At 54.0% G+C, this 25,692-nt stretch overlaps 1 protein-coding gene across 4 annotated transcripts; it reads right to left on the minus strand.

Annotated features, from left to right (window-relative positions):
* Positions 1-17,831: 17,831 nt before the first annotated feature.
* On the minus strand, positions 17,832-25,255 carry SUSD2 (sushi domain containing 2). 4 transcript variants are annotated; one of them, XM_035267555.3, is made up of 15 exons: positions 25,147-25,255; positions 23,734-23,944; positions 23,367-23,518; positions 22,718-22,885; positions 22,058-22,232; positions 21,704-21,905; positions 21,428-21,513; positions 21,072-21,340; positions 20,840-20,983; positions 20,583-20,741; positions 19,430-19,678; positions 19,046-19,318; positions 18,738-18,914; positions 18,547-18,649; positions 17,832-18,463 (listed from the first exon to the last, which is right to left on the minus strand). In XM_035267555.3, exons 1-15 carry the CDS (start codon positions 25,220-25,222, stop codon positions 18,439-18,441), a joined length of 2,469 nt encoding a protein of 822 aa, XP_035123446.1. In that variant the 5' UTR covers positions 25,223-25,255; the 3' UTR covers positions 17,832-18,438. The 4 variants fall into 4 exon arrangements, with proteins under 4 accessions (XP_035123446.1, XP_054095488.1, XP_078192523.1 ...); XM_054239513.2 differs by having other exon boundaries at positions 23,142-23,518; XM_078336397.1 differs by having other exon boundaries at positions 23,734-24,237.
* Between the last annotated feature and the right edge of the window lie 437 nt (positions 25,256-25,692).

Consider the following 25,692-nt stretch of genomic DNA (forward strand, 5'->3'; position numbering starts at 1 on the left):
TCATTTTAAAGTTCACCCTGATTAAAAACTGCCTAAATTATTTTCCTTTTTTTTGGAACGGAGTCTTGCTCTGTCACACCCAGGTTGGAGTGCGGTGTCGTGATCTCAGCTCACTGCAACCCCTGCCTCCCTGATTCATGCAGTTCTCCTGCCTCAGCCTCCTGAGTAGCTGGGATTACAGGCATGTGCCACCATGCCTGGCTAATTTTTATGTTTTAGGTAGAGATGGAGGTTCAGGCTGGTCTTGAACTCCTGACCTCGTGATCCACCAGCCCTGGCCTCCCAAAGTGCTGGGATTACAGGCATGAGACACTGCGCTCACCCAAAAATTGCCTAAATTCAAAGGGCATCAGCCTTATGGCTAAGGTCAGCATGACCATTAACCACAAATAACATCTCTGACCAGAAACATTCTAAACCCCTCCCTGATCAGAGACATGCCAGCCCCGAGATAACCTCCCCTCAGCCGGAGGGACCTCAGCCCCAAGATAATCTCCTCTCATTCCAGAGACATTCCAATTCCCCCATAAACTTCTCCCCAACACAGAAATATTCCTAGCTTGTAATAAGCCCTTTCACCCTAAAAAAAAAACAATTAATACTCTTTGTAAGAGAGAGCACCCCTGATGGAAATTAGCCAAAAGCCCCTCTCAGGTTTATTCTCCAAAATAAACCTGTCTCTGACTGTTGAGTTGCTTTTCGTGTTTCCTTCCTCTTGCTTTAACTCTTATAGTCATTATTTGTAGATAATCAAGAAACGGTTAGAAGTAGATGAATTGAGCAAAGTCATTGTAATACAGAAGTTATTAACAAATAATTTTTAGGCAAATAATAACGGTAAAAGTTCTTAGTAAAAATTTTTCTGTAATAGGCCAGGCGAGGTGGCTCACACCTGTAATCCCAGCACTCTGGGAGGCGGAGGCAGGCAGATCATGAGGTCAGGAGTTCAAGACCAGCCTGATCAATATGGTGAAACAGCTACTCGGTCGGCTAAGGCAGGAGAATTGCTTCAACCTGGGAGGCAGAGTTGCAGTGAGCTAAGATCAAACCACTGCACTCCAGCCTGGCGACAGAGCGGAAATCCATCTTAAAAAAAAAAAAAATTCCTGTAATAATAAACAACCCCCAAACCATCTCTTTTCTAAGAAAAAAGGTGGCTTAAAGGGCTGGCCAGCAAGTTTTTATATGCAAATGCAAGCTTTAAAAACTGGGTTGTCTCAATTTGGCAATTACTGCCATCATCTCCTTGTCACCAGGTGTACCAAGTGTCATGGCCACCTCCATGGAGGGAACAGACATGGAATCACAGAAGCTGTCTATGGTCTGTGACTATGCTCAAAGATGACTTTGAGGGCTTCAATTTTTTTTGTTGTTGTTATTACAATTCAAGGTGAGAGGGCTTCAACATTTAAAGGAGAAGGGTGTGGCTGGGCATGGTGGCTCACACCTGTAATCCTAGCACTTTGAGATGCCGAGGTGGGCAGATCACTTGAGGCCAGAAATTTGAGACTAGACTGGCAAAACCCTGTTTCTACTAAAAATACAAAAAATTAGCTGGGCATGGCAGCAGGCACCTGTAATCCCAGCTACTCAGGAGGCTGAGGCAGGAGAATCGCATGAACCTGGGAGGCGGAGGCTGCAGTGAGCCGAGATCCCACCACTGCACTCCAGATTGGTCAACAAGATGGAAACCCTGTCTCAAAAAAAAAAAAAGGCCCAGCATGGTGGCTCACGCCTGTAATCCCAGCACTTTGGGAGGCCGAGGCAGGCGGATCACAAGGTAGGAGATCAAGACCATCCTGGTTAGCATGGTGAAACCATGTCTCTACTAAAAATACAGAAAACTAGCCGGGTATGGTGGCATGTGCCTGTAGTCCCAGCTACTCAGGAGGCTTGAACCCAAGAGTCGGAGGTTGTAGTGAGCCAAGATCGAGCCACTGCACTCCAGCTTGGGTGACAGAGCAACACTCCATCTCAAAAACAAAACAAATAAAAATAAAAATAAAGGAGAAGGGTAAGGTGGGAGGATTGCTTGAGCCTGGGGGTTCGAGACCAGCTTGGGTAACACTGTGAAACCCCACCTCTACAAAAAATACAAAAATTAGCCAAGTGTGGTGGTACCTGCCTGCAGTCCCTGCTACTCAGGAGGCTGAGGCACGAGGATCAATTGAGCCCAGGAGGTCTAGGCTGCTGTGAGCCATGATTGCACCATTTTACTTCGCCCTGGGTGATAGAGCGAGACCTAGTCTCAAAAAATATATATTTATTTATTTAAAGGAGAAAAGTGGGCTGGAGGGGAAAGAGGTAGGGTATGGTAACCCACATGTTACAAGAGAAAAGGAGCAGGTAGGGGAAGAGTCAGTTACATATTCCTCTGTGTTACTGGAAAGAGGTCCCAATCCAGACCCCAGAGAGGGTTCTTAGATCTCCCATGAGAAGGAATTCAGGGTGGCCAGGTTGGCGGCTCACGCCTGTAATCCATCCACCAAGGCGGGTGGATCACATGAGGTCAGGAGTTCAAGACCAGCCTGACCAACATGGTAAAACCCCGTCTCTACAAAAATACAAAAATTAGCCAGGTGTGGTGGTGAGCACCTGTAATCCCAGCTACTTGGGGGTTGAGGCAGGAGAATTGCTTGAGCCTGGGAGGCAGAGGTTGCAGTGAGCCGAGATCGCACCACTGTACTCCAGCCTGGGGGCCTAGTGAGATTCTATCTCAAAAAAGAAAAAGAAAGAAAGGAAGGAAGGAAGAGAGAGAGGGAAAGAAAGAAGGAAGGAAGGAAGGAAGGAAAGAAAGAGAAATAAAGAATGAATTCAGGGCGAGTCCGAAGCAAGTTTATTAAGAAAGTAAAGGAATAAAAGAATGGCTACTCCACAGACAGAGCAGCCTGGAGGGCAGCTGGTTGCCCATTTCTATAGTTATTTTTTGATTAAATGAGAAACAAGGGATAGATTGTTCATGCTTCCCCTTTTTAGACCACGTAGGGTAACTTCCTGATGTTGCCATGGCTGTTGTAAACTGTCATGGCGCTGGTGGGAGTGTGGCCGTGAGGATGACCGGAGGTCACTCCGGTTCCCATCTTGATTTGGGTGGGTTTTAGCTGGCTACTTTGCTGCAACCTGTTTTTTTGTTATTGGTGGCGGGTTTTTTTGTTTGTTTGTTTTTTTTGAGCCAGAGTTCCGCTCTTGTCACCCAGGCTGGAGTGCAATGGCGCGATCTTGACTCACCGCAACCTTCACCTCCTGGGTTCAAGCGATTCTCCTGCCTCAGTCTCCTGAGTAGCTGGGATCCCAGGCATGCACCACCATTCCCAGCTAATTTTGTATTTTTAGTAGAGACGGGGTTTCCCCATGTTCGTCAGGCTGGTTTTGAACTCCCGACCTCAGGTGATCCGCCTGCCTCAGCCTCCCAAAGTGCTGGCATTACAGGTGTGAGTCACTGCACCCCCGCTACTGTTTTATCAGCCAGGTCTTTATGACCTGTGTCTTGTGCCCACCTCATTCTGTGACTAAGAATGACTTAACCTCCTGGGAATGCAGCCCAGTAGGTCTCAGCCTCAGGCGACACAGCCCTTATTCAAGATGGAGTTTCTCTGACACTCGTGCTTAGTAAATCAGCACTTTACACAAGATAAGGTGAACAGAGTGGAGATATTGAGCTTTTTTTTTTTCGAGACAGAGTCTCATTCCTTCACCCAGGTTGGAGTGCAGTGGTGCTATCTTGGCTCACTACATTCTCTGCCTCCTGGGTTCAAGCAATTCTCCTGCCTCAGCTTCCCAAGTATCTGAGATTACAGGTGCCCGCCACCACATCTGGCTAATTTTTGTATTTTTAGTAGAAACAGGTTTCACCATGTTGGCCAGGCTGGTCTCCAACTCCTGACTTCAGGTGATCCACCCACCTCAGCCTCCCAAAGTGCTAGGATCACAGGTGTGTGCCCTGTGCCTGGCCAGATTTGGGCTTTGTTGTTGTCGTTTTTGAGACAGAGTTTCGATCTTGTTGCCCGAGCTGGAGTGCAATGGCGTGATCTTGGCTCACTACAACCTCCACCTCCTGGGTTCAAGCAATTCTCCTGCCTCAGCCTCCTGAGTAGCTGGGATTACAGGCATGCGCCACCTTGCCCAGCTAATGTTGCATTTTTAGTAAAGATGGGGTTTCACCATGTTGGTCAGGCTGGTGTCGAACTCCTGACCTCAGGTGATCCATCCGCCTTGGCCTCCCAAAGTGCTGGGATTACAGGTGTGAGCCACTGCACCCAGCCATTTTTTATTTTTATTTTTTGAGATAGTCTGCCACTCATTCTGTCACCCAGGCTGGAGTGCAGTGGTGCGATCTTGGCTCACTGCAACCTCCACCTTGTTAGGGACAAGCTGCCTGAGAAAACCGCCTTCATGCAAGCTGACCTCTCCCGCCCCTCTGCTCTGCAGCTGCATTTCTGAACTCCTATCTAGGCGCCTGTGTCAAGGCTGCCAGATGCGCTACAATGAAGCAAAGCCTGATTACAGCCACCCCTGGCAGCTTGGGAGGACAGGGAAAACAAATGTTACCCATACTTGTAAATTCCTGTTTGACACAAACCTGTAAAATCCTGTTTTTTAAAAAAACTGCTGCCACAAAAGACACAGGATCATGTATTGTTAAATCTGTCACAAGTTAACAGACTATCTCTGCCTGTTACCAGCAGACAGATGACCTCAGTCCTGAAACTCCCTTATGCCCCGTCACCCCAGATAAACCCCTCGTTTTGTCAGCTCGAGGCTGCCTCCTCTGATTGTTAGGGGGAAGCCTGGTAGGTTAATAAAACATGCTTCCTGACTTTGGGTCTATTTTCCTTTCTCTCGGCTAACCTTACACACCTCCTGGGTTCAAACAATTCTGCTTCAGCCTCCCAAGTAGCTGGGATTACAGGCGCCCACCATCATACCAGGCTGCTTTTTTGTATTTTTAGTAGAGACAGGGTTTCCCCATGTTGGCCAGGCTGGTCTCGAACTCCTGACGTCAGGTAATCCACCTGCCTCGGCTTCCCAAAGTGTTGGGATTACAGGTGTGAGCCACCACGCCCAGCTCAATTTAGAACCTTTGTATCTGTAGCTATCTGTTTAGGAACAAAAGGAAAGGCAGCTGCTTGCATGGCTCAGCATTCAATTTAATTTTTTTCTTTTTTTGTATCGTGAACTGGGGTCCTGACTTTTTATTTTCCTTTCACAAATTAAACACCTAGATGTAAAACTAACAAAGATATGCAAGACGTCTTAAGTAACCACTGCAAAGCATAATTGACAGAAATTAAGGAAGACTTGCTGGAGGAGGAGGCTCACACCTGTAATCCCAGCACTTTGGGAGGCTGAGGTGGGTAGATCACAAGGTCAGGAGATTGAGACCATCCTGTCCAACATGGTGAAACCCTGTCTCTATTTAAAAAAAGAAAGAAAGGAAAGAAAGGAAAGAAAGAAAGAAAGAAGAAAGAAAGAAAGAAAGAAAGAAAGAAAGAAAGAAAGAAAGAAAGAAAGAAGGAAAGAAAGAAAGAAGGAAGGAAGGAAGGAAGGAAGGAAGGAAGGAAGGAAGGAAGGAAGGAAGGAAGGAAAGAGAAAGAAAGAAAGAAAGAGAAAGAAAGAGAGAAAGCAGCAGCCCATATAAGAGAAAGAGTGAGGTGTGATAAAGACAGTGTGACTATCCATGCTAGCAAGGGAGGGGTGAGTATAATCCTTTCCAAACATTTACAGTCTTCAGTTTGTGGAGAGAATGCAGGGTTTTTTAAAGAGAGGATTTGGAATGCAGAAGAGGCAGAGGGGCTGGGAGGTGTCAGGTGGCATGACCCCCTCCAATGGCTTGTCTTGAATTACTGTTCCATCTGCTGAAGGGGCTGGTGCCATCCTGACTAGAGGTGTCTGGTCCGTATCAGGATCTGGGCTCTGAAGCTTCTAAGGAAATGTATGACCAGATTAGTGAGTGTGGTGTGTGTTTAGCAAGCAGCTAGGTAAGTAAATGTGCATGAGGCATGGGGGCACTGAATGGGAAAAGAGGCGGGGCACGGTGGCTCACGCCTGTAATCCCAGCACTTTGGGAGGCCAAGGTGGCTAGACTACTTGAGGTCAGGAGTTCGAGAACAGCCTGGCTGACATGGCAAAACTACGCCTCTACAAAAAAGACACAAATTAGCTGGGTATGGTGATGTGAGCCTGTAATCCCAGCTATTCAAGAGGCTGAGGCAGGAGGATCGCTTGAGCCCGGGAGATGGAGGTTGCAGTGAGCAGAGATCATGCCATTGCACTCCAGCCTGGGTGACAAAGTGAGATTCTATCAAAAAAAAGAATGAGAAAAGAAAGGGAGAGGAGGTTCACATTCTGAAAATGTGTAGGCTGGATTTCAAGGTGACAGGAAACACATCTTCACTTTGTTTCAAAGTCACACCTTCAGACTGGGGAAAAGGAGGAAATAAAACAAGAGTTTTTTTTGTCTGTTTTGTTTTGAGGCAGAGTAGCCTCTGTAGCCCAGGTTGGAATGCAGTGGTGTGATCTCGGCTCATTGCAACCTCCACCTCCCGGGTCTTGGTTCAAGCAATTCTCTTGCCTCAGCCTCCAGAGTTGGTGGGATTACAGGCATGTGCCACCATGCCCAGCTAATTTTTATATTTTTAGTAGAGACAGGGTTTCACCTTGTTGACCAGGATGGTCTCGATCTCTTGACCTCATGATCACCCACCTCGGCCTCCCAAAGTGCTGGAATTACTGGCCTGAGTCACTGTGCCCGGCTTTTTTTTTTAAATCCAGAGTCTTGTGCTTTCACCCAGGCTGGAGTGCAGTAGTGCCATCTTGGCTCAGTGCAACCTCCACCTCCTGGGTTCAGGCGATTCTCCTGCCTCAGCCTCCCGAGTAACTGGGAATACAGATGCCCACCACCATACCAGGCTAATTTTTGTATTTTTTGTAGAGATGGGGTTTCAGCATGTTGGCCACGTTGGTCTCGAACTCCCGACCTCAAGTGATACACCCTCTTTGGCCTCCCAAAGTGTTAGGATTACAGGCGTGAGCCACTGCAGCTGGCCTGGCTGGATTTTTCTAATTGATGTGTAGGAGTTTTTGGATAAGAATTTGTTGTCAGCTGCAAATATTCACCTATTCTGAGAGTTGCCTTTTCACTGTTTCAGTGGTATCTTTGTTGAACAGAATTTCTTAATTTTCTTTTTTTGTTGTTAATTGGCTCAAGCAATACAGAATTTCTTAATTTTCATATAGTCTAATTTATCAATATGGTGAAACCCCATCTCTACTAAAAATACAAAATTAGCCAGGCGTGGTGGTGCGTGCCTGTAATCCCAGCTACTCAGGAGGCTGAGGCAGGAGAATGGCTTGAACCTGGGAGGCAGAGGTTGCGGTGAGCTGAGATTGCACCTTTGCACTCCAGCCTGGCAACAAGAGCGAAACTCTGTCTCAAAAAAAAAGAAAAGAAAAGAACAAGAAAAATCCAGCCAATAGAAAATGGGCAAAAAACTTGAATGGATGTCTCACAAAACAGGAGGTTTAGATGGCCAATGAGCATCTGAAAGTGTGCACAGCCCCACTGGTTCAGCCTTGTAAGAAAAGCTCAGTAAGTCAACAACATGCTCTCATCACACACCCATCAGAATGGCTAAAATGAAAGAGACCAACAATAACAAATGTCGGAAAGAATCTGGCACCACAGAACCCTCACGTGCTGCCAGCGCAAATGTAAATTGTAAAACCGCTTTGCAACACTGGCATTTGGGGCTGGGGGAGGTGGTTCACGCCTGTAATCCTAGCACTTTGGGAGGCGGAAGCATGTGGATCACCTGAGGTCAGGAGATCGAGACCAGCGTGGCCAACATGGTGAAACCCCATCTCTACTAAAAATACAAAAATTAACTGGGCGTGGTGGTGGGCGCCTGTAATCCCAGCTATTTGAGAGGCTGAGGCGGGAGAATTGCTTGAACCCAGGAGGCAGAGGTTGCAGTGAGCAGAGATTGTGCCATTGCTCCAGCCTGGCCAACAAGCGAAAATTTGTCTCAAAAAAAAAGAAAAAAAAAATCTGGGATTTTCGGTGGGGTGCAATGGCTCACATCTATAATCTCCAGTATTTTGGGAGGCCAAGGCGGGTGGATCACTTGAGGGCAGGAGTTCAAGACCAGCCTCACCAACATGGTGAAACCACATCTCTACTAAAAATACAAAATTAACTGGGCATGGTGACATATGCCTGTAATCCCAGCTTCTCAGGAGACTGAGACAGGAGAATCGCTTGAACCCAGGAGGCGGAGTTTGCAGGGAGCCAAGATGGTGCCATTGCACTTCAGCCTGGGTGACAAGAGTGAAACTCTGTCTCAAAAAAAGAAAAAGAAAAACTGGCATTTTCTTTTCTTTTTTTTTTTTTTTTTTTAGAGGCAGGAACTCATTCTGTCATCCAGTCTGGAGTGCAGTGTTGCGATCACGGCCTACCACAGCCTGGACATCCCAGGCTAAAGAAATCCTCCCACCGATGCTTTCTAGAGTAGCTGGAATTGCAGGTATGTAATAGCATGCCCGGCTTTTTATTTAGAGATGGAGTCTCGCTCTGTCGCCCAGGTTGGAGTGTAGTGGTATGATCTCAGCTTACTGAAACATCCGCTGGGTTCAGGAAATTCTCCTGCCTCAGCCTCCCCAGTAGCTGGAACTACAGGCATCGTTACCACGCCCGGCTAATTCTGTAATTTTAGTAGAGTCAGGGCTTCACCATGTTGGCCATGCTGGTCTCGAACTCCTGACCTCAGGTGATCTACCTGCCTCGGCTTCCCAAAGTGCTGGGATTACAGACATGAGCCACCATGCCCAGCTAATTTTGTCTTACTATGTTGGCCAGGCTGGTCTTAAACTTTTGGCCTCAAGTGATCCTTCTGCCCTCAAGTGATCCTTTTGCCTCAGTCTCCCAAATAGCTGGGACTACGGGTGTGAGCCGCCACGAGTGATCCTATCTTGCTGCCATGGGTGACAAGGAACCTTTTGTCACATATCTGGTCCATGAGTTGGCACGGCCGAAGGCAGATCCGAGGGGAGGCAGAGCAGTTGCCGGCCTGGGCTCTGCCTGTACCCGTGACTGGAGAGTGAGCTAAGAACATGACTTATGTTTCTCTTCCCCCACCGGCTCAAAAAATCTAAAAGAAAACGACTTGCGTTTCACTTCTGCAAATCTTGACTGGGAATCTCTCTTGTGGTTCACCCTCACCAGAAACATGTAGGAAAGGGAGTTCCGGGAATGTCACCGCCACCCAGCCGACAAGGTGAAGGCTCTGAACGCCAGTGACTGTGTGGGTGTTCTGGAAAATCTTTCCTGACAAGAAACCCAGGCGGCACTCAGGGGATCGGAGGAACACACTTTATTACGCCGGCGGGCCCAGAACGGTTCACACCCAAAAGTCTGGGCCCCGGCTAAGAAAAGTACACAGTTTTTATAGGTAAAGGGGAAGGGAAGTAACTCAGGACTTTAGACAACGTAGTAGGTTTTAGACGACACGGCAGTTTTCCTTCAGGCTTTTCAGTTAGTAAGCAATAAGCTGAGGTACAGAAGCAGAAAGAGGCAGTTATAGCAAAAACAGGGGCGGTTTTAAAATAGGGACAGTTGCTGACTCCGTGCTGACAAAATCCTGGGCAAAATGTCCACGTCATGGGGACCCAGGCTCTCTTGTAGGTTGGTGGTGGCATCTACTGGTACAACTCTAGACGGAAAATGCTGGTGCTATTTAACCAGCCGAACTACTTGTGTGACTTTCTCCTCCAGGTTAACCTGAACTATTTACATAGTGAAAAAAACTTTAAAGAAGCAAAAAACTGAGCACAACTTAACTGTCCCTAGCTGCTGGGGGCTAGTTACCTAAATTGTTCTGTTTAGATTCTCTTTTCACTTTGCACACACAGTATTTATTTTCCGTGCTAATAAAAAAAGGTAAGATCATCTTTTTTTTTTTGAGATGGAGTTTCACTGTTGCTACCCAGACTGGAGTGCAATGGCACGATCTCGGCTCACCACAACCTCTGCCTTTTGGGTTCAAGCAATTCTCCTGCCTCAGCCTCCCGAGTAGCTGGGACTACAGGCGCACACCACCATGCCCAGCTAATTTTTGTATTTTTAGTAGAGACAGGGTTTCACCTTGTTGACCAGGATGGTCCCGATCTCTTGACCTCGTGATCCACCCACCTCGGCCTCCCAAAGTGCTGGGATTATAGGCGTGAGCCTCCGAACCCGGCCAAGATCATCTTTTTATACTTATGCCTCTGGTGTATTGTTACAGGGACTGAGGCAAGCCGGGCAGGGTGACTCACGCCTGTAATTCTAGCACTTTGGGAAGTAGAGGTGGGTGGATCGCCTGAGGTCGGGAGTTTGAGACCAGCCTGACCAGCATGGAGAAACCCGTCTCTACTATAAAAATACAAAATTAGTTGGGCGTGGTGGCACGTGCCTGTAATCCCAACTACTTGGGAGGCTGAGGTAGGAGGATCGCTTGAACCAGGGAGGTGGAGGTTGTGGTGAGCTGATACTGCACCATTGCACTCCAGCCTGGGCAACAAGATCGAAACTATCAAGAAAAAGGGGAGGGGAGGGGAGGAAAGAAACTGAAGCAAAATTAATATGGAGAGTTTATTTGGGCCAAGGTTGAGAACAGTTACCCCAGACACACTTCCCAGTTGTCTTGGGGAGTGCTTCATTCAACGTTTGTTACAAGCAGTTTTTTATTAAAAAAAAAAAAAAAAAGCCTGAGTGTGGTGGCTCACGGCTGTAATCCCAGCACTTTGGGAGGCCAAGGCGGACAGATCACAAGGTCAGGAGTTGGAGACCAGCCTGGCCAACATGGTGAAACCCCGTGTCTACTAAAAATACAAAAATTAGCCGGGCATGGTGGTGTGTGTCTGTAATCCCAGCTACTGGGAAGGCTGAGGCAGGAGAATCTCTTGAGCCTGGCGGGTGGAGGTTGCAGTGAGCCGAGATTGCGACACCGCATTCCAGCCTGGGTGACAGAGTGAGACTTGTCTCAAAAAAAAAAAAAAAAAAAAGAGATGGCATATAGCTATGTTGCCCAGTCTGGCCTCCAACTTCTGAACTCAAGTGATCCTCCCAACTCAGCCTCCCAAAGTGCTGGGATTACAGGTGTGAGTCACCATGCCTGGCCGGAAAGCAGTTTGTTTTTTTTTTTTGAGACAGAGTTTTGCTCTTGTTACCCAGGCTGGAGTGCAGTGGCGCGATCTCGGCTCACTGCAACCTCTGCATCCTGGGTTCAGGCAATTCTCCTGCCTCAGCCTCCTGAGTAGCTGGGATTACAGACACGCACCACCATGCCCAGCTAATTTTTTGTATTTTTAGTAGAGACAGGGTTTCACCATGTTGACCAGGATGGTCTCGATTTCTAGACCTCGTGATCCACCCGCCTCGGCTTCCCAAAGTGCTGGGACTACAGCCGTGAGCCGCCACACCCAGGCTTTTTTTTTTTTTTTTTAATTAAAAAACTGCTACTGTACTCCAGTCTCAGCAACAAGAGCGAAACTCTGTCTCAAACAAAACAAAACAAAACAAAACAAACAAAAATTAGCCAGGAGTGATGGCACGCACCTGTGGTCCCAGGTACTTGGGAGGCTGAGGCAGCAGAAGCCCTTGAATCCAGGAGGTGGAGGATGCAGTGAGCCAAGATTGTGCCACTGCACTCCAGGCTGGGCGACACAGCGAGACTCCATCTCAAAAAAAAAAAAAAAAAAAAAAAAAAAAGGAGGATAAGGAGTGGGCTAAACAAAGTTGTTTAGCAGGAATTCTCACTGGTTTACAGAGATAATGTAACCTCACAATCGGCTCACTTTGCCGGCTGCCTAGACAGAGCCTATTTATCAAGGCAGGGGAATTGCAATGGACAAAGAGTAATTTCATGCAGAGTCGATCAGAGTTTTATTACTCAACTCAGTCTCCCCAAGCATTCGGGGATCAGAGTTCTTTGTTTTTTGCTTTTTTGAGATGCTCATTGCAGCCTCCACCTCCTGGGTTCAAGTGATTCTAATGCCTCAGCCTCCCAAGCAGCTGGGACTACAAGTGTGTAACACCACTTCCAGCTAATTTTTGTATTTTTAGTAGAGACGGAATTTCATCATGTTGGCCGGGCTGGTCTTGAACTCCTGACCTCAAGTGATCCATCTGCCTTGACCTCCGAAAGTGCTGAGATTACAGGTGTAAGCTCCTGTGCCCGGCCTCAACTGTAATTTTTTTTTTTTTTTTGAGACGGAGTTTCGCTCTTGTTACCCAGGCTGGAGTGCAATGGCTCGATCTCGGCTCAGCGCAACCTCTGCCTCCTGGGTTCAGGCAATTCTTCCTGCCTCAGCCTCCTGAGTAGCTGGGATTACAGGCACCCACCACCATGCCCAGCTAATTTTTTGTATTTTTTTAGTAGAGACGGGTTTCACCATGTTGACCAGGATGGTCTCGATCTCTTGACCTTGTGATCCACCCGCCCCAGCCTCCCAAAGTGCTGGGATTACAGGCTTGAGCCACCGCACCCGGCCCTCAACTGTAATTTTTAATTTCGTAGCTAATTTGTTAGTTCTGCAAAGGCAGACTGGACCTCAGGCAAGAAGGGGGTCTTTTTGGGAAAGGGCTATTATCAATTTTGTCAAACCATGAACTGAGTTTCTTCGCAAAGTTAGTTCAGTCTCTGTCTGGGAGTGAACAAGACAGCTTAAAGGTTAGAAGCAAGACGGAGTCGGTTATGTCTGATTTCTTTCACTGTCATAATTTCCTCAGTCATAATTTTGCAATGGCAGTTTCAATAACATGGGTTAGTAATTGGCTATATACATTTTTGTTTTTTTAGAGATGAGATTTGCTCTGTTGCCTGGGCTGGAGTGCAGTGGTGCCATCACAGCTCACTACAGCCTCCGCCTCCAGGGTTCAGACAGTCCTCTTGCCTCAGTCTCCCGAGTAGCTGAGACTACAGGTGCATGCTGTCACACCTGGGTAAACTGTGTGTGTGTAGACAAGCTCCACTATGTTGCCCAGACTGGTTTCGAACTCCTGGCCTCAAGTGATCCTGATCCTCTTTCAGGTGTGAGCCACTGCTCCTTGCTTGGCTGTATACTGTTTAACTACAGAGTATGAGTTATTGCTGGGGCTCAGAAACTGATACCACAAAATACGACACTGAACCAAAGAAGAAGCCACAATCTTTCTCTGACCTGTCCTTGCCTCTGTCTCAGTCTGTCTGCAGAGCTCAGGATGAAGTCATTCTCTGAAGCTCCTTATCTGCCTAAGGTCTGGACCTGCCAAAGAAGAAAACAATAAGCTCTGGTCCCTCCTTCACTGAACCTCTGTCACAGGAAGAAAGGCTGCAATGTGTCTACACACCTGCACAGACTTGTCACAATCTATTGTTAACTCTTCTGGTCCAACAGGCTTTGTCTCAGGCCATTGTATGCTCTCTAAGCCCATTAAATCCCCCCCACCCAGGCCAGGGGCCGCGGCTCACGCCTGTAATCCCAGTACTTTGGGAGGCGGAGGCGCGTGGATCATCTGAGGTCTGGAGTTTTAACACCAGCCTGGCCAACATGGTGAACACCATCTCCACTAAAAATACAAAAATTAGCCAGGCATGATGCGGGTGCCTGTAATCCCAGCTACTTGGGAGGCTGAGGCAGGAGAATCGCTTGAACCCAGGAGGCAGAGGTTGCAGGGAGCCGAGATCATGCCACTTTATTCCAGCCTCAGTGACAGAGGGAGACTCCGTCTTAAAAAAATCAGAGGCCGGGCGCAGTGGCTCACGCCTGTAATCCCAGCACTTTGGGAGGCCAACGCGGGTGGATCACGAGGTCAAAAGATCGAGACCATCTTGGTCAACATGGTGAAACCCCGTCTCTACTAAAAATACAAAAAATTAGCTGGGCATGGTGGCGCGTGCCTGTAATCCCAGCTACTCGGGAGGCTGAGGCAGGAGAATTGCCTGAATCCAGGAGGCGGAGGTTGCAGTGAGCCGAGATTGCGCCGTTGCACTCCAGCCTGGGTAACAAGAACGAAACTCCGTCTCAAAAAAAATAAATAAATAAAATAAATAAAAAAATAAAAAATAAAAATACCAAAAATTAGCTGGGCATGGTGGTGTGTGCCTTTAATCCCAGCTACTCAGGAGGCTGAGGCAGAAGAATTGCCTGAACCCAGGAGGCGGAGGTTGCGGTGAGTGGAGATCGAGCCATTGCACTCCAGCCTGGGTAACAAGAGCGTCCGGTGCCGCCGATGAGGACGACCATCGAGGGGCCAATGTAGTGCACTATTGGAGTGGGAGAAGTCAGGGGGGCTTCCTGGAGGAGTCTGGTTCCAGCTGAGTTTCAAAGGAGAGTTGCCCATCTCTCTTTCCCCTAAGAAGCAGGATATATAAGCATCTTTATCCCACTGGGATATCTGACAATGACCCTATGATTCTCCCCAATGCACGCTAATAAATTTGTATGCCTTATTTTCCAATTAATCTGCCTTTTGTGAGTTGATTTTTGCTTGAACCTTCAGAGGGTGAAGGGGACGTTTTCCTGTGGCCACTACATTATGGTGCCCAGCGGCAATTTATGGCTACTTGACATGGGGTAGTCTAGAACCCACCAAGCAAGTGGCATCAAGGTGGGAGTGAGGCAAGACTCCTGTCACACCTTGTCACATTTCACCACCTCTCTGGGCCTGATAATTAAAGGGGCTCTCATTTCTCACATAAAAACTTTCTTTTTGGCTGGGCACAGTGGATCATGCCTATAATCCCAGCACTTTGGGAGGCCGAGGCAGGAGGATTGCTTGACCCCAGGAGTTCAAGACCAGCCTCGGCGTGTCTGTGGTCCCAGTTACTCAGGAGGCTGAGGCGGGAGGATCACCTGAGCCTCGGAGGTTGAGGCTGCAATGAGCTATGATCACACCACTGCACTCCAGCCTGGGTGACAAAGTGAGACCCTGTCTCACAAAAGAAAAGTTTCTTTCCTTTCTCAGGACCAACCAACTGCTTCAACCAATAGTCCCCCAAATGTATTAAGGCTTAATCACAAATGAAGTTTATTTCCTGGTCCTGGAACAATGGTGGGTGGGTGATCAGGTTGGCAGGGATTTGGTTGACCTGGCTTCCAAAGTCAGTCATTCTTCCATCCTTGCAACACAGGGAGCTGGTGAAAGGCTGGAGGGGTGCCTGTGGGAAGCTGGACTCCTCCTGGATGCCTCCTTGACTTCCCTCTCCTACAATGGGCTGCACTGGCCCCTCCCTCCCCCTTGGCACCACTGGACCCTGAGGACAGGGGTGTCTTGATAGGCCTAGCAGAGGTCTGGCCCACAGTGGGTACTCAGCCACCCTGGGGCTTGCAGAAGGAACCAGCTTGGCGGTGGGGGAGGTCCTCACTCCCCAACTGTGCCTGTACTGTACTGAGTCAGAGTCCTCCCTGGCCCCAGGTCAGCCACAGTCCCTGTGCTCGCTGACAGGAGGCTGGAGGGCAGGGGGAAAAAGAAATGGGGCTTTCCTGCTCTAGCCAGTGGGGGACCTGCAGCTGGGCTCTCACCTCTGTGACTCCCCTTGGCCCACAGGCCTGCGTGATGCCCGCTCCCGTTGGGACCTGGGCCTGGCTCCCACAGCACACCCTACCTCCCTTTGCCCTCTGTCCAGGGTGGGTGCTGGGATCCTGCAGGCCCCTCATCGGCTCCTGTTTCACTCCCCGGCTGTCTCCCATCACCTGTTTCCAAAGCCCTGGATTACCGTCTGCCCTGCTCTGACTGGTACCACCACGATGGCATAGGCCATTGAGTGACTCTGATATTCATTTCAACCCCATCATGGGCAACCCGCAAGCTCCCATGGTGGCCCGTCCTGCAAGTCCTGGCTGCTGTTTGGGAGACCACTTCCCTGAGGCGGAGGTCCCTGCCTTTGATGTCTCCAGGGAGTCTGCACCCGCCCCAGGCCTTCCGCCTTTGCACAGGCTCTGCCTGTCTCTTTTGGGGCCCCAGGAAAAGCCCCTGGCAGGTGGTGGGGCTTCCCAGCCTGGCCTGCCCCTGGCACTGGGAATGTCTGATGTCTGGGACTGGGGCCGCAGACAGGGCACCCTTTCTCCTGATGGGGGCAGACCTAGGGCCCATCTAGAGGGAGATCGGTGGGGTTGGGGAGCCTGAGGCACACCACGCTTTGCTCTTAGGGTGAAGCCTAAATGGCTTGGCCTGGAAGGGGGGGCCTTGGCTGGGGAGTACAGGCATGGCTAGGGAGGGAGCAAGGGACTCCCCCCACCCCACCAAGCTCCGGGGTGGCTGAGTGCCCGCTGTGGCCATACCACCCCTGCCATTCCGCAGACATGACTGCACTTCTCTTCTCTGAGCCTTTTCGGAGACTGTTCCTCTACCCAAAACAGCCTTTCCAACCACTCAGCGCTCTGAGAATCCAACTTGTTTCTTAACCTCAGTTTGGGGGCTGCCCTTGTCTGGGACCCACTCTGGTGGACCTGGTGAGCTGCCAAGCTGCCCCTGCCCCTTTTGGGCCCCCTGTAAGCCTGTGCCTGCTCCCTCATATCCAGGCCTTGACCAGGAAACTGACCTCTCACCCACCGACAAGTGGCCAGCCCAGGCCTGGCATGGCACAGGGGTGCGCTGGGGACTCAGGCAGTGGGAGGGGAACCTGCCTTACTTCATCTGTAGGGAGGAAAGTACCTGCCCAGCTGGCCAAGGAGCTGGCCCTCAGCCCACCCAGGGGACTGGGGAAGCAATGGAGCGAGGTCTACAGAGAGGAAGCCAGACTTCCCTCTGCTAGCCTCCCTCCACCCCCGCGCTGCAACCCTCTCAGTTCTGTTCCCCATCATGCATATTCACCTCTTCCAGGAAGGCCTCCAGATGAAACCCGCCTCTGCCCCCCAGCTCTCCCATGCTCCAAGGGCAAGGCTGAGCAGGCGGGAAGCCTGGACTCCCACCCCATGGTCATCATCTGCTGCATGACCTGTGCAACCTCAACACTCCTGAGATGGGGGGATGACCCAGGTGAGAGGAGGCGGAGGGGTGGGCTGTGCGAGACCTTGGCTACAGTTGTGACCAAGCCTGCTGACCCATCTGCAGGGCAGGGCTGACTGGCCCCCGCAAACCTCCACTGCCACCCAGGCCCTCTGCTGCCCCCGTGTGGCCACTTGCAGCAGGCCACGCTGAGGCTGCTCCGCTCAACTCCCCACCCACTGTTCTCCAGGATCCCAACCTCCAGCCTCGCCCTCTGCAGCACTTTCTCTGAGATCTAAGGGGCAAATCTGACCAATGCTGCCCTGCCTGAGCCCCCATTCAAGACCCTCTCCACAAAGGTTGATGGGCCCAGCTCCTCTTCCAGCTGCCTCCTGGACTGTGCCTCCACGCAGGGCCAGATGAGGAGCTGTTCAGGTAGGCCACCGTGGCCTGAGGCCTGGGCTCTGTGGCCAGATTCTGGACGTTCCTGGGCTAAGAAGCGTGGGCGCCGGCCTCCTGAGGACTTGGACATGACTCTGCCAGTGACTGCGTCGAAGGAGCCAAGGCTGCATGGCAGAGCTTGCCAGAGAGCGCCAGGGCGTGGTGAGGGGATGGCACCTGTGCTGGGGAGGGTGGGATGGGCTGTCCCTCTCTACCTCCTGAGCACCTGTGCTGTGTTGGCGGCTAACCCACCCCACGAGGCAGTCACATTCCTCCATCCCACTGCACACATGGAGAGAGGGCCTGGGGAGGCAGCGCCCCAGCACCTGGGCATGGAGAGAGCAAGCAGGGCTAGACCTGCCTCACTGTGGATGCGGTTGGTAGTGACCTCTCGGTCACAGAACTCTCTGGAACCCGGGCGCAGCATAAACACCAGGACACCAGGGAAGGAAACAAGACGCTTGTTTTTCTCCTTGCACAGGCAGGGAGGGTGTTCCTGAGTGACCTTCCAGAAGAGTTCAAAATGACAAGCCTGGAGTGCCAAGGGAGAGAGGTCTCTGCCGCTGGGGGTATCACTGTCTGCTCTGGGGTTTTGGGGCCTCTCCGCACCCCATCTGGGGTCCCAGGCTGGGCCCAGGGGTCCAGGAACCAAGGCAGCACTGCATTGGTGCCCGCATGCAGTGGGGGGCAGCAGGCCTCTGCAGATCAGGGGTTGGGGCACCAGCGCCAGGCTCTGGGACTCTGAGGCTCAGGTGTGGGCGTGTCAGGGATGGGGACACAGCTATGAGAATCCCAGAATATGAAATTTCAGGTCTGGGGAATTAGGAGTCGTGAGTATTTGGGGAACAGCACAGAGTGCTGCTGGCACGGGGCTTGGGTGTTGGAACACTGGACCTCTGGCCTGGGGTCTGAGATGACAGAGTAGGGAGTTAAAGCCCCAGGTGTCAGACATCCGGGTCCCAGGTGTCTGGTCCTGGGGATGTGGGAGTCGCAGGACTGGGGTGCCTGTTCTCAGGGGTCTTGGCCTGGTGCTCACGGCCAAGCTGCTCCCATCAGGGCTGTGTGCCCCAGACGTGTCTGCAACAGAGACTCAGTTAGAAGTAGGCTCGGCAGTTCCACTGGCTGCCCCGAGGTGTTGGGAGAGGGGCTGGGGGTCTCACATATTGCCCTTCCTGCGGCGCAGCAGCACATAGACGAGTGTGGCCACAGCCACCATTGCGAGGCCCCCAAAGATGATGCCCAACAGCACGGCATAGCTGCGTCCTGGTGAGGGAGCCAGTGTCAGGAGGGGGCCCTCTGGGGTGGTAAGTGGGGACAGGTGCAGGCAGATGTGTGAGCAGGGTGTCCTCACCTGGCTGGCACTTCGGGGTGGGCGAGGACCAGGTTCCGTCAGCCTGACAGGTGCTGGTCTCCGCCCCAGCCAGGCTATAGCCGTTGTCACAGTGGAAGTAGATGGTAGACCCTGCCAGGTACCTGTTGCTGTCCTTTTTTCCGTTTGGAGGTGGAGCCAGCCAGCCACAGGACACCACTGGGACAGGGGCAGAAAATGCAGACCACAGGCCTGAACCGCCATGCATCCATGCATCTGGCCACCCTGGGGGTCCCGACCCAAGGCAAGGTGCCCACCACCCCCGCCCGCCCCCACCTGCCCGCCCTTACCTGGCTGCAGGCTCTGCATGCGATGATGGTGCAGCTGGTAGGCCACCCTCGTGGCGTTGCCCGTGCTCAGGCTCCCAGTGGCTGCCACATCGAAGTTGCAGAAATGATCATCCCCACATAGTTTGGCTGCCTCTTGTGCCTGGCTGGGGTTGAGGGTGGTCTCACCGGGGAAAAGGGGCTCAAAGGTGGGGTCGTGCTTGGGCCGATACAGGAAGTTGTGCACCAGGAACCAGGAGTCGTAGGTGAGCAGGGAAGACGCGTTGTGCACGGCCCCTGGAAGACACACGAGTGGGGCGTGGCTGGGTGTGGCTCCCGTTGGTCCCCAAACCCTGGCCGTGCTGTGCTTCCCCCAGTCCCCTGCCCTCTCTGCCCACTGTCACTCACAGTCAGCTCCAAACAGAAACAGCTCCCGGGGACTGGTGCCTGGGGGCAGGACACGCCCGCTGCGCAGGGTGAAGTCGTCGGTGGGGTCACCATTCAGTGTCCCGAGGAGGCCATGGGTGTGGGTTCGGAACTTCTCAGGCAGCAGGACAGACACACTCAGGAATGGGCCTGGCAGGCTGACCTCCAGGCCAGCCCCTGATGCCAGCATGATGGAGACCCTGTCCCCAGCAGCCACCGACAGGAACATTCCTGGGCACAGGGGAACATGTCAGGGTCACCTGCTGTGGGCCCTGTGTCCTGCGCTCCCGAAGCCCCAGGACAGGATGGTCGGCACCCACGGGCTGTGGGGTGAGGGCACTTGCAGGGGAAGGAAGGGTGTCCCTAAGGCCAATTCTGCTGACTGTGACCCTCCGCCCCACCTGTGGTGGAACCCCCAAAGGCACCTGGGGTACAGCCTCTGCAGTGAAACCCCCGTGTTAAGGATGCATGTGTGGGTCCCTCTGGCCTTGGCTGCAGCAGCCACACCTGCCTGGGCACGTCCCAAGGGTCCTTGCACCCTCAGTGCTGACAGGCCCCTCCCAGGTCCCCACCAATCCCAACCAGGAATTATTTCATTCATTCACTCCCCCGAGGCAGGGGTTCAGATGCTGGAGCTACCCGCTTGCCAGTGCATCCTTCACGGTGCAGGGCTGCTGGCCTTTCGGTGGCTTCTGAGGACTGAGGGAGTGACAGGAGCACAGGAGTGGCTCTGTGCAGGCCAGCGGTGAATGTTACCAGGGTGAGTTCCCTCCAGACGGCTCCAAGGCGCCTCCGGAGGGAGGACATGGCCCATGTCCCGGCCTCTCGGCTTTCGACCAGGCCCCATGGGTATGATGTGGGCATCTCAGTCGGTGTGAAGGCCTGAGGTTGCACCTCTGGCCAGGCCTCAGCTATTTCTGGCCTAGGACAGCTGTTGGCAGGGGGATGGATGCACCTACCTGGGCCCCTCTGAGCTCAGAGTGGCCTCCGTCTTTGCATCTGAGTCCTGGGCACCACCCTGGCCTCTAGCCAGGGCTGGGAGAGGCACAAAGGCCCAGGGCTTCCCCTCAGCCTCCCCGAAGGAATAGCGGGGAGGTGAGGACACCCCGAAGCCTCGAGTGGCTGGACTACTCACCCTTCAGGTCCATCCAGCTCTGCTCGGTGAAGCTCAGCACCTCCTGGTTCAGCAGCACCTCCAGACCTCTGGTCCTGTTGGCCAGCCTCACCTCCACCACGTCTGAGTTGCCCTCCTGGACGGCCACTGCGGTCAGCCCTGTGCCTCGGGTTTGTGTGCCTGTGGTGGTGGGAGTGGAATGGGACCCGCTTGGCTCCAGCCTCCTACCCTGGATATACCCCGTGTCACCCAGAGTGTCCCCCCAGCCCTGGCCTCACCATTGGACGTCGTCCTGGGCTGGGCCCGCACCTGCACGTTCAGGTCGGTCAATGCTGCCTCCAGCAGCACGTACTCTCCGCGCCCATTGAACGTGAAGTTGGTGCCGTCAAAGGTCACAAAGTGTGGGTCTCCGAAGGCAGAGGCTGGGGTGGGAGTGGAGGGTCAGATGGGGCGCACCCCAGCCCAGCCCAGTCTTCGCCCTGTGGGTCTGGAGGACAGGATGGCACCCACCCAGGCTTGGGGGCCGGTAGTCTCGGCAGTCGTTGGAGGGCCGCCGTTGCATGTAGCGGGGGCAGTCAGGTGCCCAGAGGCAGCAGTAATAGAAGCTGAGGACATCGTAGAGCCAGTGGGACATGCCGGGCACGCGGGGTGGTGTGCGGAACGGGGGTGCGCCCCAGTCGTGGCCGCGGTCGGGGGTGCTGCCACTGCTGGAGTCAGCTGTCAGAAGCTGTGTCCCGTCCTCTGAGTAGCAGCACTGCTGGCCAGAGCCATACCGGGGGCTGGGAGAGTCAGTGGGTCAGGACCAGGCCATGGTTGGGAGCCCATCCTGCCCCCTAGCCCCAGCTGGCCTCGGCCTGGGGGCTCACCTGGCCTGCACAGAGCGCACACAGTGCACGGCCTCAGGGTGGTAGGTGCACACGCTGCCCTGCTCCATGTCACAGCCGTAGTCCGTCTGCAGAGCAGCAGGTGGCTGCCACTCAGTGGCCTCTAGTTTTGTTATCCCTTCCCTGAGGCCAACCCTGCAGGGACCCTGAGACCCCAGCCCCACCCTCCAGGGCACCTCTGTCTGCGGCCCCTGGTGCTGTCCTCAGTGGGGAGGCTATTCCCTCACCCCCTCTCCTGGGCCCTGATGGGAGGCTCACAAAGAAGCGGCCGGAGTCAGCCCTGGCCTGGGCTAGGGTACAGGGGCAGGCAGGCAGCTCCTCCAGAAAGTTGGGTAGCTGCTCCTCCAGCTCCTCCCAGGCCTGGCACTGAGTGCGGGCCCAGGCCACAGGGTCCTCTCGGAAGTCGTCGCTCAGGTGCCAGGCCAGCGCGTGGTCATTGGTCCAGAGCGCCTGCACGTCCCTGTGGAGGCAATGATGCTGGAGCTGGGGCCAGGCCACATAGCCCCATGGTCACCCCACTGCCCCACCCCCGCCCTGGGCTGCCCAGGCAAGTTCGATGGGCAAAGGCAGACGGGCCCTGCACCCATCACCTGCACCTGCACCCCTTCTTACTTCTGCCCTGCGTAGTTTTTGCTGTCGATGATCCGAAGTGCACCCACTTGCCATTTCTGGTAGCTGGGAGGGGCAGGTTTTGGGGTGAAGGTGAAAGAGCCAGAGTTGGGGATGTGTGTGGCCAGGGGGTATAGGTACGACCACTTTGCTGTCCACTCCTGTGAGTAGGGCATTCCTGATGGAGAGGAGGTCTGGTTAGCCTTGGCACCTATGACAGCCTGACGGATGGGTGGATAGCCCGCCAGGCAGTCCCCTGAGGAGGGGCTATTCTAGCAGGGACCCTGGGGTGGGTGATCACCACCTCCTGCCACACTCCTGGATCTCTGTCCCTGCAAGAAGCTGGGTCCTGGGGACTCCACTCAGCCAGGGCTATGCCAGCTGTGCTATGCCAGCTGTGCCAGCGTTCCACAGGAACCTCCTCCCCAGGAGCCAGGCCCCATGCAGCTGCCCCTCCCACCTGCCTGACCACCCTGCACTGCATGTCCCTCGATCCGAATTTCCCGTCTCTGCCTGGAATTCTCTTCCCTCCTCAGCCCTACTTGGAAACTCCGCTCCTTCCCCCCCACAGCTGGGACTTGCTTTCTCCCACCTCTGGGAGCCCAACGCTCTGGATGCCACCCCAGCCCTCAGCTGATGCACCCAGCCCTCAGCTGGCCTCACCGATCTCCTCGTAGCCCCACAGCTCGATGGTGACAGTCTTCGTGGGCAGCGCCTCCATGTGCCAGGTCAGGCTAAGGTTGCCCGAGGTGTCAGCGGTGCCGTAGTATTGCCAACGTGTCTCGTTCACCAGTGTGCTCTTCTCCATCACCGACACTTTGTTGGGGTGCACTGGGCAGGGGAGGTGAGGGGGGAGTGAGAGTCTGGGGCCCAGGGGTGCAGGGAGGAGGCCCTAAGGTTTTAAGGGCTGTGGGAGCCTCCAGGGCCAATGAATGGCAGCAGCTGGGCAATGGTCTCCCTGACCCTCACGGCAGAAAAGCACAGGGAGTTAGGGCCTGCCCTCCCTCCACTGCCCACACCTCTAACCTCCACCCAGCTTCTCTCCTGCCCTGGCCTGGTGGAGCTGATCGAGTAGGCACTGGCTCACCTCTCTGGAAGACCCTCGCAGCTCCCACTTGCTCTGGGCTGGGACCGCTGTCTGGATGCCAGGAGTGGGAAGGAGCTGAAGGAACTCTCACAGGCAGGCCTCGCAAGGGATTGGTTCAGCCAGAGCGGCAGGGCACGGGTGCCAAGTCTCAGCGTGTATAGATTAGCGCTGGGGAAAGTTCTCTTGGGGGCAGGCTGCGGGCAGGGACCAGGGCTGAAGTCTCACCAGCCAGCCAGGTGCCCGCATGAGGGAAGGAGTGGCCGTTGTCCAGCGAGACGGTGAAGGGGATTCGGCCGCTCTCATAGAGCAGAGGAGACACGCAGTGCACTTGCCCGGAGGAGTCCACGTGGCCCAGGGTCTGGATGCTCTCCTTAAACCTGTGGGCACGGTGGTGGTAGGAGGGGCAGGGCTATTGCAGGCTGAGCCTCTTGACGGTCCTACCTCCCTGGGGAACCCATCCAGCCAGCTGTCCCTGTGCCCTCCTGCTTGTCCTGGGTCCTGGGGACTCGACTCAGCCAACCAGTGGGTCTGAGCCCTCCGCATGCACGGGGATGGGGTCTGGGACCCAGTGCCGGCCTCTCGGGCCTCAAACCTGCAGATCACGCTGCCGTCTGTGGGGCTGATCGTCTTGAAGTGCTGCACCACGAAGTCCTTGCCGCCCATCATGGAGCCCGAGTAGGGTGAGATCTCCAGGCAGAAGTCCCGGAAATCCAAGCAGCACATGCCAAGGCCGGAGCAGGTTGGGTGGCAGGAACATGGCCCGTCCAGAGTGCCACAGCGCATGGAGCAGCTCTCTTGGGCATCTGGAGGAGAGGATGCTGAGGGCCTGGCCCGGCGGGTGCTGGACTGGCTGCCCCATGTCCAGGGCCTGTCTCTGTTCCTCCCACAGCCCATTAGACAGCAGCATCCCCAGGAGAACGCTGGGCCACTATGTAAACAGGGTAGAAAGCCACAGGGCCCGTGGGGATGGGATGAATCTTAGCACAGACCATCTGGTTGTTGCCCTGACTGACGGGCTAGAACACACTGAGAAGAGGCAATTGAATCCAGGAGGTGGAGGCTGCAGTGAGCTGAGACCACGCCATAGCACTCCAGCCTGGGCAACAAGAGTGAAATACAGTCTCAAAAAAAGAAAAGAGAGTGCCGCTCTCAGGGCAGAAGCCCAGGGGTGTTCTCCTCCTTTTTGGGGAGAGGGGGGACATTTCCAGCAGGGGTCCCAGCAGTGGGGAAAGGGAAGTAGGGGTGCACACTGTGAGGGGCTGTGGGCACCAGGCCCAAAGCATCTCCTATAGGCCATGAGTCCCGCAGCAGGAGCTGGCATGAAGGAAGGTTGGAGGGAGGGACTGGGGTGGGTGCATCCCAGACAGGAATCGCACCTCCCGAGCCCTTCCCTGTCTCCCTTATCAAAGGAGGCCAGTTGAGGGCCGGGCCTGGGCCTGGGCCACCCCGCTGGCCCCACTTCACTAAGTGCAGTGTCTGGCACTGAAGAGCGACAGTAAATATTTGTTGGCCAAGGATGTGGTGGTGCAGAGGGGTGTGGGGCGAAGGCTGAGATGCTTGCAAGTGAGATAAGTGGCAGGAGGGTAGATGGGAAATGGGGTGAGGGGTGGGGGTTGGCCTGGGGCCAGTCTCTTGGTTCTGGAGTTTAGGGCTTTCCCTAGACTTTCCTGGATTCAGCCCCACCCTGATGAAGACCCACAATCCTGGCTCCCCCTCCAAGATCCCACCCTCTGTCAGGGCTGGGGACACAGGCTGAGGGCTCTGCTGGTCTCCCTTGTCTTCCTCCTAGCTCCCAGTGGGTTTTGGGTGGGCCTGGCTCAGGCCTCACATCCCCATGGGCTGTCCCTCCACCATGGACCCTCAGAATTTCTTCCCTCCACCCCCCAGCACAGCCACAGATGGTCTGACAGATGGACAGAGGCTGAGCCCAGAGGGGCGTTTGCCCAGGCCTAGCTGCAGCCAGATGGACAGACAGACGGGGTCACAGAAGGGCTGGGGGGCATACCTGCTGTGAGTCTGGGGCCCGGGCCGGGGGCTGTTGCCAGCAGCAGCAGGGCCCAGGGCAGGAGGGCCGGCTTCATGGTGTGGCCTGTGTCTGCAGCCAGCAGTGCAGTGGCTCAGAGGCCAGGCTGACTCCCTGCCGGCCTGGCCCCGCCCGCCCTGCGCTCTGCGGCACCGCCCCGCCCCGCCCCTTCCCACCCCTCCCCACCCAGTCCCCTTTCAAAGTCCACAGGTGGCTGCGTGGACTAGCAGGGCCCAACCTGCCCCGTTAGCACATTCCTGGCCTGAAGGCCTGGGACATGGTGCAGGGGGCCGAACCTCGACCCTGGGACCCTGTGGGAGGGCGAGGAGGCTGGAGCCTCCAGCTGCAGGACCTTTGGCAGGCAATGAGCCGGATGTCCAGAGGCCCTAGCTCAGACCCTGGGTCCCAGCCCAGCTCTGCATGCAGGGCGTGGCAGCAACAGAGGATGAGATGCGCAGGGTGGGTAAGGCAGGGCTGTTTTAGCTCCAGGCAGGATTTCAGCTTCTGTGGCCCTGACGTTGACCTCCA

The sequence above is a fragment of the Callithrix jacchus genome, chromosome 1 (assembly GCF_049354715.1).
Source record: "Callithrix jacchus isolate 240 chromosome 1, calJac240_pri, whole genome shotgun sequence".
Taxonomy (NCBI): Eukaryota; Metazoa; Chordata; class Mammalia; order Primates; family Cebidae; genus Callithrix; species Callithrix jacchus.

Coding starts and splice junctions, on each gene's coding strand:
- SUSD2 (XM_078336397.1), bottom strand. CDS start 24,035: ATGGGCTGTGGGAGGAACAGAGACAGGCCCTGGACATGGGGCAGCCAG. Junction 22,886..23,366: donor TGCGGGCACCTGGCTGGCTG/GTGAGACTTCAG, acceptor TCCCCTGCCCAG/TGCACCCCAACAAAGTGTCG. Junction 18,915..19,045: donor CATGCAGAGCCTGCAGCCAG/GTAAGGGCGGGC, acceptor CCCCTGTCCCAG/TGGTGTCCTGTGGCTGGCTG.